This window comes from Sinocyclocheilus grahami, unplaced genomic scaffold (assembly GCF_001515645.1).
Source record: "Sinocyclocheilus grahami isolate Dianchi unplaced genomic scaffold, SAMN03320097.WGS_v1.1 scaffold51.1, whole genome shotgun sequence".
Lineage (NCBI taxonomy): Eukaryota > Metazoa > Chordata > Actinopteri > Cypriniformes > Cyprinidae > Sinocyclocheilus > Sinocyclocheilus grahami.
Genome location: NW_015505230.1, coordinates 2,182,934 through 2,196,219, shown reverse-complemented (window position 1 = coordinate 2,196,219; position 13,286 = coordinate 2,182,934). Strand labels below are relative to the sequence as shown.

Below are 13,286 nucleotides of genomic sequence, written 5' to 3'. Positions count from 1 at the left end.
TGGAGGATAGGGTTTTATTTGCTTTGAAACTTAGTGTGCTTCTACAAAAAGAAGCCAAATTTGGAAAGGCAGTAACAAGATAAAAGAGAATGAAGAATCTTTAGCAAAACTGACTAATAACTGATAAAAGATTCAAATCTTTCGGTCCGATACACTGTCAGGTTTGTGAGTTCTTGTCCATGGTTTTCATGAACTAAGGAGCCCACTGCTTCATGCTGTGAAATCACAGGATGATAAAAGCAGGAAAACACACTTAACCAGCGCGGTATAGTACTGTGTAATAGTGGTCTCAGCTGACAGGTTGCAGTGTTTGTGTGGCGGGTTTAAATGAGCTTCTGATCTCCTTGTAGGGGGTGTGTGTGTTCCTGTGTTTTGATGCATGCAGACATTACTGCCAAATGATAAGAAGAACAGAAGTGAGAGGAAGAACAAGACATCTCTCAAATAAAAAGATTTGAATGGAAATTATCTTAGTCATTACAAGTCTATATAAATACAATCACTTTAACTGCAAAAATTAAATTTGATAAATTGAATCACAATGTTTATACACAGTAATTACAGTTTGGTTCACTGCAAACAGAAGTCGATTAAATGCAAGTTTAAAGGGATAGTTCACCCAAAAATGAAAATGCAGCCATTTACTCACCCTTGTTGTTACAAGCTTGTATGCGGTTCATTATTTTTGCATGAAACACAAGAAGAGAATTGTGCATTACATTAAAAAACTAGGGTTTGGAATAACATGAGAGAGTAAAAAAAAGACAAAATTCTCTTTTTTTTGTGGGGGGTGGGGTGAACTATCCCTTAAACTGCATCATCTAAATGCATCATCTTCCCAAGTTTGGACCCTCTCAATTAACAATACTGACTAGTCCAGGAACCAAAATAAAGTCTATTCATATTGATCAGAACCTGAAACAAAGTTTATGGTATCATTCACGGATCCTAAAATCAGATGTGCCAGGTTAATCTGAACTGAACTAGAGACAGACATTTACACTTGATACTACTCCCGTTCAACCACTGAATCAGAGTCCAGATGTACATTCCTGCACTGAAATCAGTTTAAATCTCCTTTCTTGAATACACATCAGGAATGAGTGTTTCTTATGCTTAAATACATCATCACAAAGCAACATAAACCATCAAGACGTCTAAACAGGCCTTTTAACTCTCGGCCGACATTCATAATGGATCACTGGAGCATCATGGCGGCATCAATTATGGCATGACCAGAAAACCAGAGAGAGTAAAGAGAAAGTGAGGGGGGAAATGAAGGTGTGTGTGGAGATGTGAAGACCAGAGGGATGCGATGGTGTGTGTTTGTTCCGTGGAAATCATTTAAGTCACTTCTTGGGCGGGCTGTAGGGCTCCAGCAGCTGCTTGGAGAAAGTATTGACCTTGTCCACTCCTCGAACCTCGTGAGGCAGCAGAGGCAACTTTACTATGTGGAAATCTTCATATAAATCCTCCATCTGAGAGAGAAAGAGAGGGGAAGAACATGAAAAGAGAGAGGAGGGAAGGGAAAAGACAAGAAAAAAAATGAAAAGAAGGGGAAAACGACAAGGATAAAGACAACAAAAAAGAAGGGGAAAGGAAAAAAGGAAATGCAAAGAAAGAAGGTAGAGGAAGAGGAAAAAATCAGAAGGATTAAGTATTAATTTAATGGAGAAACAAAGGAAAATTAAGTGGGAAAGGAAAAAGCAAATACAAATGGAAAGAATATTGAGGAAAAACAAAGGAATGTGAAAAGAAGTGGGGAAGGAAAGGGAAAGTAATGAAAGTACAAAGGAAAAAAAAAAAGTGTAAAGAACAAAAGGAAGAGGAAAAATAAAAAGTAAAGCAGGAAAATGGAAGTAAAAGAATAAATGGAACAGAAAAGAAAGGGAAATATTGAAGAAATTAGATTTGATTTTTAAATTCCTGAAGGTGCAGTAAACCGTAACTGTAGTAAATTATGCCTTTGTTTAAATCTGAATGACATTTGATCCTATAGATCAATGCTTCTCAAAGTCCGGACTCCGGTCCGGATCCCGAAGGAATTCAATCCGGACCCGCCTCCATTTCGTATTTCAAGAGCACTAATTTCCTACTTTGATTAACTGTTAAACTTGTAAATCATTTAATTTAGTTTTTTTTTTTTTATGTCTTTTTGGAGATGGTCCAAAATGAAAGCGAAGGCGAGATATTTTAAGTTTTTCTGCGTGACTGTTGTCATGACAGTGAGCGCGTGACATAGCCTAATCAGGCGACACTTCACCGCTACTATGAGGGTATTTTTATTACTTAGATTATGCCGGTCATTTGACTTCTAGCAGTGTCCAAGTGTTTCCCATACATTGAGTTATTTGTGGCGGCCCGTCACTATATCAAAACTGACCGGCACAAATAGCTAGATTTTTCAAGAGGCTTATAGGCCTACTTCGTTGAAACATGAGCACTACACGTTTCAAAATTAAAATGCAGCGCGGGTGTTTTTATATGAATGTATCTTTGAAAAGAACCGACTGCCTTCCGAAAAGCTTCGATGTCATTTTCATTTCGTTTTTCTTGTAATGCCTGATGATATCGTTTGAGAGCAGCAGCACTTATTTGATTACAGCCGTTACCGGGGAAACCGCTATATCTCCCGCTCCAACAGCGCCTCCTGCTGGCAGAGAATTCATTTGCATTTGCAAGTCTGTGGGAAACACTGGTGTCTGTCAGCAAACACAAACAAAAAGCATGCTTCAGAACTGTTTTGAGAAAGTGCTTAAGTTTTGAGCCATGTATTATTACTGTGAATTAGGCTACTACTACTACTAGCTATTACCATCTTGTACCCTGCAATAAACATTCAAACTCAAACTCCCTTTAATGAGATGGAGGGAAAAAAAGAAAATTGGCCAAACATATCGGCCAAAAAAAATCAGCATCATATATCAGCCATCAGCTGCCCTGATTTCTAAATATCGGCATCAGCCAGAGAAAAACCCATATTAGTCGACCTCTATTGCTGACACAAATTAATTGGTTTTGCCACTTTTGCAATTGTTATTAGTGTTATGCATGTTATGCATGTTTATTAAAAACAAGTTTCGTAATAACCAATTGTTCCGGTCCGGACCTTTGACACTGATGAAAATTCTGATTTGGACCTATGAATGTAGACTTTTGGAGCTTTTCCACTGCATGGTATGGCACGGTACGGTTCACTTTTGGGGGGTTTTCCACTGGGTACAGTACCTGGTACTTTTTGTAGTACTACTTCAGTTGGCTTCATTTTTTTTTTTTTAAAGTCTGTTGCGGAAGTACAGACATTCCTCTCATTGTTAGCAGAGGAGCGGATCCAGCGAGAGCTTGATCGGGCGATGCAGAATGAAAGTTTTTTTAGGAGTCGTGGTAGTAGAGGCGGCGCAACTGTAACGACATGTGAATAATCCCGCCCACTCTAAAGCGGTACTGAACTGCAGTGGAAACGCAAACCGTGCCGAGCCGAACCATGCCGTGCCGTACTGAGCCGTGCCGAGACGAGTCGTACCACGCAGTGGAAAAGCGCCATTTGAGAACCCCTGCTATAGATCATGTTTTACCATAAAGATACTGAGACAAAAGGGGCACAGTATAGAACCTCCACTGACAGACACTTTCCATTCGATGAGAACAGAAACCCTGTTACAGTATAAATGTCATGTGTCATAACAAACACAAACACACACCTGGTCCAGGTACTTTGACTGAATCTTGTGTCGGGCTTCACACATCTTGCAGGGCCGCTCGCTGTCGGGGAAAACCAGCTGGTTGACGATAATGTTGTGTGTGTCGATGCGACACTTGGCCAGCTCCTGAATCAAACGCTCCGTCTCATACAGAGAAAGGAACTCTGCGATGCACACGCAGATAAACGTCGTCTGCTCCTGTATGCCACGCAGGAAACAACATTTAGCGATCAACATTTTTCATCTTTCTGATCAGGCATTAACGGGGACCACTGAGGCGTGACACTCACCGGGTCCTTAAACTGCTCGCTGACTGACCGGATGACGGGGAGCGTCTCCTCCAGTTTAGATGCCAGCTGATCTGCGTTCATGTCTCCCAGGCCCAACATGTTACACATCTGCAATGGTTTGCCAGAACTACACTTAAACCTAATATTTAACTCAGTTCAATTGTAGGTGGAATAGAGGTCAAATTGTTTTTTTAATTAAACATTCATACTTTTTCTATAAACTTTCATACATTTCTCTACAGTACACTAGTATATTGCACTATTGTCCAGTGGTGCTATTGTACAAACACTGCAATTCCCAGAATGCAGTGCTGATACCTGTGAGATGAAGGGGCTGATCTGGTTCTTGATCTGCATGAGGCGGCCCAGTCCTCTCTCCACGATGGTGGGGAAGTTGAGCAGACGCAGAGTGTGTCCCGTCGGGGCCGTGTCAAACACCACCACTGAAAAATTCATGCCTTTCACTAACCTACAAAAAAAAAAAAAAAAAAGGAGACATGGGATTGGGATAAATTCAGAATTTTTTTTATTACTAATATAATAAATACATTTTATATTAATTATATATTTTTATTTATATTATATACACTGTTGACATTGGTGGTTAAAAGTTTGAAATAATTAAGAATTATAATATTTTTGAAAGAAATCTCATACTCACCAAGGCTTTGATATCACAGCAATAAATTATATTTTACAAACGATTCAAATATTAAACAGTTATTTTAAATAAAAACAATCTCACAATACTACAATTTTTGATCAAATAAATGCAGCCTTGATGAGCATAAGATACTTATTTCGTTAAAAAATAATTATTCCAGTGCCTGTGTGTATACACACATTTTTATTTTTTTTAAATGCTTCAAAATGACTGTATTGATGTGTTGTATGAACAGTGTTGTTGGTGGTTCGCCATCTAGATGTGGAACAGTGTTATTGCATTAAAAGGTCAAGATAATGTCAGTTTAATACTGCAGACCTATTTTTTTTTATTCAGTTATGTAATTCACAGTACTTCATTCCCTTATGAAATACAACAAGTGCACACTTTTACCTTTGTCTCTTTAGATTTTCAAATACCGTTTTGCTTTGAAGGAAAGTTTGTAATGCTGCGATTCATTTTGGAGCCCTTTTGTTTCATTCTCAGCTTGCAACAGTGTTTGAAAAGCTAATGAAGGCTGAAACCTCATCTAAACACCCCCATGACAAGAGCTTTACAAAACGATGCAGTTTAGAAAGAACTATTGCATTGTGAGACTATTACAGTGCAATATGTTCAATGCAGGAAGCTGTCCGAGTCTGACCTCATGACCTCTGCGTAGCTCATGGCCTCGTCGATGCCGGGAAAAGCGCTCATGGCTTCCTGCATCATCTTCTTCCCCATACTGAGCACGTTGTCCTCCTCGAAGAACTCATCGGGCAGCTCCGCCACACCCAGACTGGGGTCGATCTCCTACAGACAGACACGACGATGGAGAACAGTCTTATCTCATGTCTTTCATCATCTAAACGAGGTTATAATAAGCCAAATTAAACACTGGTATATTTAACTAAAATCGCAAAGAATAGTAACCATTAAACCAGATAATAATACTGTGTGTGTCCTAGTTTCACCATTCCCTTTCTTTCTTTTTTTTGCATATCTTCTTGGTCACTTCTTGGTTTCTGACAAGAACAGCACAAGCTCCTGAAGTGAATCTCACACACAGTCTAAGCAAGTGTCACGTGTTTCAATTTTAAATTGACACAGAGATTTATGACATGCAGAGCTGGGTGAAATACTGAATATCACCACAACCTATTTACAATTACTTCATTGACTAGATAGTTATAGATTCGGTATAAATAAGCTAAAAGTTGCAGTTTAATAGATCTGCTTTTATGGTTGTGCACATGGATTGAGTAGGTCAACGTCATGGCATTGTTTTTAGTGTACACAGCGCATTTAGTGAAAACAGTGTGTGCCGTTGATACCGTACCATGGCAAAGAGGTTGTCGTAGCCCTTGACTTTGGTGGGCACTTTGGAGAACTTCTGATCAAAGGCATCTGAGATGTTGTGTGCTGGATCTGTGGATATGATGAGGACGCTCTCTCGCACCGCTGCCAACTGAACCGCCAGACTGCAGCTGCAACACAAGCCAAAAAATCAATCATTAAATAAAACTTAGTCTAGATAGAATCATTTACATCCAGAGAAGAAATCAGCAATCAAACAGCATTTGTGAATGACATTATATTATCTTATGATCAAGACAAACCCTTAATATGGGCAGATTTTTTTTTTTTTTGTTAAAACAGTATGCTTTCTTTATTAAGCAAACACAAAAATGACAAATGAACTTAAATCACGAATGGTCAATCTGTTCATGGAAGAACAATCTTAACTGCAAGAACAAAAAAAACTCTTGCAGTAAAAATCACATTATTACTATTGAATAGCAACGTGGCTGTATATATAGCAGAGGTTTTATGACAGAAATGTAAATACGAGCTGCTTAGATGATTAATATCACCCGCTTTCATGAAATATCTTTCTGTAATATTTTAATAAATAATTAATGCATTATCAATTATTCACAAGGAAAGGGCTTTTACGAACTACCCACACGTTGGTATTTTTATGAAACAAACTACCATTTCGACTCATGTAAGATTTGCTGGCAGATTATATTTAGAGAACCGTTTGAACATTTGTTCGTTTTTAAACATACATATTAAGAGACACGCTGTTGAGTTTCAACGTGTTTTCATCTTTGTTTTATACAGCAAATATGTAAGAACGACTAATCTGTGTTGAGTTGCTAAAGCAGCACTGACAGCTAACAGCCTCTCAGCTGTAAAACCCCGCCGTTCATTCACTCACCTGCACGTTGTCTTGCCCACGCCACCTTTACCACCGACAAATATCCATTTGAGTGATTTCTGCTCTATGATATTCTTTAATGTCGGCTCTAAAGGCTCTACATCAGGCGCATCTTCAAACTCGTCTTCCACTGAAGCTGCCATCTTGCGCTCAATACACCAGAACGGCAGCTGCACACTCCGCCATTTTGGCTCCGCAACAGCAGAAACACCGCACTTGAATGGACAGAAATTAGATCCAAAATGGCCCGTGAGGGGTGGCCAGTTGCGAACGGAAGTTGGTTACGCTGATGACTCAGCCGGACTGTACCAACTACTTTCATTGAAAGAGAATATTCCAGAAGTGATTATTCAGATTTCACTTCTCATTAGTTGGAAGTGTAAATACACTTCTATTAATAATAATATCACATCTGTGTATTTGGAAGACAGAATCACACAAAACTCGTAAATATGGAAGAATTTGGCAATCTTTATTGTATTATAATACTATTCTTGTGCCATTATTGCACATAAACAAAACACAAATCATTTTAATAGTATGTCTGCTAATGTTTTTGTTGACATTTCTATGGCACCAATCAACTCTTTTTTTTTAAGTGAATTTTATTTTATTCTGAAACAAAATATAATGTTGTGATGATTGTACTTCACAGAATTATTACATTTATTTTTACATTTGTGTTGTGCTAGAGCTACATTTAAATCATCGATAGAAAATTAAGTAATTCATCCAATATGATATCTAAGAGCAACAACAGGTTGCTTTTGAGATTTGCAGACACTGTTCTTGGTATTCAATCACAATGATTCAGTACAGAGATACAGAGGAAAGCTTGAGCAGGATGAACTATTTTATGAATATAATTTCAGGCTAAACATGGGGCTCCTAACACAGTTCAGTCCGATTAACATCATTAATCCAGCGCAATATCTGAGCAAACAAAACAAAGGTGAAAATCTTCCTTTTGCACAAGCAGTTCAGTGACATATATTCAGCTAACATACAGAAAAGACTCAAAGACATTACGAACAGTTTCAAAAAACTGACTGAAGCATGTGCTGCTTTTTTAATTTCATGTTTTTTCTAAGTAAAAAAAAAGTTTGCATTGATCAGGAAAACAACAAGGCATAACTTTAAAGCTTCCACTGTAAATGATGACATTCAGTCGGCAACATTTGAAAGGTGCACAAAGTTTGGTGATTGTATCATTATCACTCTCTTGACAAATAAAGAAAGAAAACTCAAGAGTCTACCACTAAACCACTAGATGGGAGAAAATGATAGAAAAAGTATGTAAACTACCACCTCAAACACCAGTTAGTGCATCACGAGATTGCAAGTAAAACATTAGCACGGCACGTTTTCTCGTAAATTAGGTTCTCTCGTGTAATGAAGGTTTCTCAGCATTCTAATTGCGAGCCATAAAAGGCACATTCACAGCCTGCAGAAATGAAACTCCGCCCACTGGACTCGTCAAATTCAGAAAGGGACCATCTCATTGGAGGAAGTTTGGGCGATGGGCGGGTTTCATATCCAATCAGAAGGACATGAGTCCCTCTTGCATATATTGCACATTTCATGAATTTGGTTAGAACAAAAAGGAAAACAAGTATATAATGAATTAATTTAACCCTAATTTAAATTGGCCTTTGAAACACTCTGTCTTCATTAGAGATGCTTCAGTGGTTTTTCCACCTTGCCAAACTTCACGTCTACATCAATTACATGTATACGTGTTCGAAAAGCGCTTTGACATGCAAGTGAGAGGTTTTAAACATCCTTCGGGGGCCTTTTAAGTTTAACACTGGAAATTTGTACAGTCCCTGAACACACACACAGACACAGTAACGCCACCTTCACTTGTTCAATCTACTGTCCCGAGCGTTTCGGGGCTCTTGGCAGACTCATTGGCACATCTCTCGGTATGCGCAGGCACTCTCAGTTCGTCTCGTAGGAAGACAGCAGCGCAGCGTCGACGGGCTCCATACAGGAAGGGCAAGTGAAGGAGCGCATGAGCCAGGCGTCAATGCAGTCCACGTGATAGATGTGCATGCAGGGCAGGAACCGGATCGGGTCGCCGTACTCAAAGTCCATCATGCAGATCACACACCTGTGGGCAGATGGCAAACATTTTTACATGCAACCAACTAATTAGAAAGTGTTTTCTGGATATCACGCACTCTTTGATCTTCTTGTCGGATGGCTCTGAGCCCGGGTCGAAGATCCCACGGGGCAGGTGTTGGATGAGCCCGATGCGCTGAGCGAGACGGACCTGCTCCTCCTCCGTCAGCTGAGTGGCCAGCCGCGTCTGACTGGGCGTGGGATGGTACACTGGCACCTGCACCCGCTCCTGGGGTCACGAGAGCGTTTGATCGCACATAATTAATACAGCCCACATGTGGTTAGGGGACACAGGACAGCTTATTAGAAACAGGAGAATTAGATCGGGACATTCTTTGACTGCACACTCTTAAAAATAAAGGTCCTTTAATCTTTATTGGCATCAATGGTTCCATGAAAAACCATCTTCATGGAATCTTTCAATTTTACAAAAGGATCTTTAAAATGAAAAAGGTTCCTTAGATTAAAATCACACTAAGATGAAATGCTTCTTTTAAGATTTGTTCACTGAAAGGTTCTTCGGGGAAGCAAAAATGGTTCTTCTATAGCATCACGGTGAAAACCCTCGTTTGTAACCTGTATTTTTAAGAGTATGTAGTTTAACAAAATAAAGGAAATAACAAAAAATTATTTTTAAGGACCAATTCTCACTATTAACTAGTTGCTTATTAGCATGCATATTACTAGCATATTGGCTGTTTATTAGTACTTATAAAACACATCTTAATGTTTTATTCTTCACAACCATATTTTAGATCCCTTAACAAGCAGCAAATCAGGAGTTTGTTGAGGAAAAACCCTTTGTTAATAGTGAACAAGTGTTCCCTATTTTAAAGTGTTACCAATTATTCACTGATTTTATCCTGTTTTTGCAGCCGTTAGTAGATATATCCATTTCGTATGTGATGAATATACTTTCTGCAACACACCAGTTAAAGAGCAATGTTTTTTTTTTTATTGATTTTATTTGAAGATTGATTTTTTAATAGCTTATTCTCTCTCATTTTAGCTTGGAAATGGCAGTGAAAAAAAATAATTTCTTTAAATTTAGAACCTAATAATAATAATAATAATAATAATAATAATAATAATAATAATAATAATAATAATAATAATAATAATAATAATAATAATAATAATAATAATAATAATAATAATAATAATAATAATAATAATAATAATAATAATATGTTTACTTAATTTACAAAACCCAAGCTTTTCCTAAAGATAAAATTACACCATTAACTTTTTTATTATTTTAGTAAAGTTTTGCATTCACAAGTCCAGAATAACTTATACATGTAACACTGATCTTATGATGACTAATGTTCTTTCAAACATGAGAACACAAAACAAGATATTTGTGAATGCAATAAAATTCATAAAACACAATATCATTACGGTTGTTTTTTGTTCTTTATATCACATTCTCTGAACTGTTACATAATGCATTATACTTTTTTTTATTCTGTATTCAAAAACAAATAGAAGAAACTATGTTATTATGTTGCAATTTTATTTTTGCAAAGACATTAAGTACAGATTTGTTGCAATTTAAGGAAGCATTCCTTTCATATGTATGGCAGGCTTTCAAAAATATGATCTGGCCATCATCTTATATTTACAACCTAGAATGCCATCGTAGTACCTAAGCACCATGTTCAAAACAACCATGGCACACATTTTCTCAGTCAGAGATCCCAATCAATACAATCTACCAAAAATGCATATATCAATGACAAACTGCATTTCTCAAAACCTGCATACAGCGAGCTTTTCCTGTTCCTTTTTAGATCAAGATCTCACAGTGACATAGCTATTGCTATTACTACTGCAACATACAGTATACTGCACAATCCGAGCTCGCCTGTAGACTAGTCTAGACTGTGCTGTGAGCAGCTGAACGACTCTCGGGCAGCACTGCGGTCTTGTATGTGGCAGGGTACCTGGTAGGGTGGCGGAGGCTCTCCGGGCAGACTCGCCCCCTCGGACTCGTCCAGCAGGGACAGATCATCAGCGCCTTGAGAAGACAGACAGTTCCCCATCGAGCTGACCCTGTACGACACGACACGACAAACCCGCTAAAATCACGTCTAGGTGGCCTTTAAAAGACTCGCCAGGCTTCCGCTGTGTTTAGGGATCGTCCTTTCTGCAGCCCGTTGTGTCTGGTGTCTGTCTAGTATGTAGAAAAACAAACGCCTCGCCAGGCAGCGATCCGATTTTCACACACACACACAAAAGATGTTTTTAAAAGCGGGAATCCTTGAAAACCTATACGTCCCGGTTGGTTTAATCCTCACGGGTGTGAACGGCATGCATGACATATATTATGCACTTATTATGGCCTGTACAGGGCAATATTTTTAGGTAAGAACTCTTGACGACTCCATATCTCCTTTCATTGTTTACAAACTCTTGGACCGGAAGTGGGTTGATCTGTGGATTGTGGGTAATGTAGTTTTTGTACTGAAAGCTGGCGTAAACATCGAAACAACACGTTTTAGGAAACCCATTTCTCTTTTGTATGTCTAACACGATTCATTTAATCACATTGTAATGTAATACGCAATTTTATGTTTTATATACTTTGAATCACTTTGAATATATTTGGTATAATTCATTTTCACGGTGAATCTTATTATTTTATTTGGTAAATCTCACATACACAAAACCAAAAGCAGTCATTCTAAACCATGTTTTAAGGTAATTATGGTTGAATTTTATGTTTATTGGCTGCCTTTAGTGTATTGATAAAAATATAGGCCTATACTACCGTATTTGCAAAAGAGTTAATTGAATAATAGATCACTGAAAAGTAAAACTTTAAACTTTATTTGATCTTTTTAATTAATTAATTAATATATTTAATAAACCTTCTGTATTAGAATGTTATTCTTTATTTCGATATTTTTTTTAAATGTGAATTATTTGTGTTGCATTTAGATGGATAGATGTAAAGTGCTGTCAATCGATTAAAAAATTAAACATACTTTTATATTGCAATCATTTCACATTCAATCTTCAAATTAATGTAGAAACAACAGAAAGACAGTATCTTTTTAATATTTGTTTAATGTCATCTTTTTTATGACTGAAGGCGAGAATCACTGAGTCCAGGGGCAAGTTCAAGCTCAAACCGGTGTGCACCGTTTTGCTACGGTTTCCGGTTTCAACGACATGTTTCCTGGAAACGGTGTGCAACGGTGTGCAACGGGGTTTGAGATGCGTTTTCTCTTGTTTGGTGGCTGTGACAGCTGCACAATGTAATTAACATCAAAATAAATTCACAAGAGCAAGTATATTGTTTGCACATGTTTATTTACATTAAAGGTAAAATAACTAAAATAATAAGAGCACAAGTATAGATCTGGAACTTCTTTAAGTCTGTCTAAATACAGTATCATTTAGTAATTGCAATGTCTTCTGGTCCATATCCTTTCCTTAGGAAGGTGTGCTAGACACTGATTAATGTAACATAAAAATACTCTACATATTTATATATTTTGCTACTGTATTATGGAGTGATACTTTCATAAACTTTTCTATGCCCCTCTGATTATATAATGGTAAATATTACAATATCATAGCACAACAACAGTGATCAGCAATAATGATAAGCCTAATACTCACAATAAAAATAATAATGTCATATAGATCATAACACAGTCTCAGAGGTAAGAAGTGGAGTATCCTTCAGCTGAAATGTTTGTCTTTTCATCCTGAAATGCGAGGCAAATGTTGGATCACAATAATTAGGAACCACAGTTTCCACAAATCCCTTCATTTGATTAGGATGTTCTCTTTTATTCTGGAAAGCAAGGGCAGTGACTGTAACATCGAGCATATTTTGCAGTATTAAACACGTATTTATACTGATTTCATCAGGCTCCGAGAACTCTTCAAAAAGAACACAAATAATGGCCTTCTCATATAATAAATTAATTAAATACAAATAAATACAATTAATTAAAAATACAAAATCAAACTAAAGTAAATAAATAAATTGAAGTTATGCAGGCACACATTTAACAATAATTCTCAAAAATAACATTAATACTAAATTAAATCAAAACTCCATAAACATGGAGTTAATCCTGAGGTGCCTTTTGTCCAGACACTCGCAAAGAAAAACGTCCATATCTTCCTTGAATTGGAAACAAAACATGAAAGGCTCTTTGGCCAGTTGTTGGTCATCATTGATTTCCGCCTGATTAAATTGAAGGGCCTTTTCCTGGTCTTCCTGGTTTAATTTCAGATACCACGGCTCTTCCACAAAACCTCTGAAGGCATGGCAGTTTTTCCAC

At 37.5% G+C, this 13,286-nt stretch overlaps 2 protein-coding genes across 2 annotated transcripts; both read right to left on the bottom strand.

The window, feature by feature from the left end:
* LOC107583208 (ATPase asna1) lies at positions 1-7,085 on the bottom strand. Its single transcript, XM_016269359.1, has 7 exons — positions 6,859-7,085; positions 5,974-6,121; positions 5,299-5,447; positions 4,310-4,460; positions 3,992-4,099; positions 3,702-3,899; positions 1-1,478 (listed from the first exon to the last, which is right to left on the bottom strand). The coding sequence occupies exons 1-7, from the start codon at positions 6,999-7,001 to the stop codon at positions 1,350-1,352; spliced, it is 1,026 nt and encodes a 341-aa protein (XP_016124845.1). The 5' UTR covers positions 7,002-7,085; the 3' UTR covers positions 1-1,349.
* Positions 7,086-7,533: 448 nt separating this feature from the next.
* LOC107583209 (RING finger protein 11-like) lies at positions 7,534-11,400 on the bottom strand. Its single transcript, XM_016269360.1, has 3 exons — positions 10,929-11,400; positions 9,042-9,211; positions 7,534-8,971 (listed from the first exon to the last, which is right to left on the bottom strand). Exons 1-3 carry the CDS (start codon positions 11,025-11,027, stop codon positions 8,800-8,802), a joined length of 441 nt encoding a protein of 146 aa, XP_016124846.1. The 5' UTR covers positions 11,028-11,400; the 3' UTR covers positions 7,534-8,799.
* Positions 11,401-13,286: the final 1,886 nt, after the last annotated feature.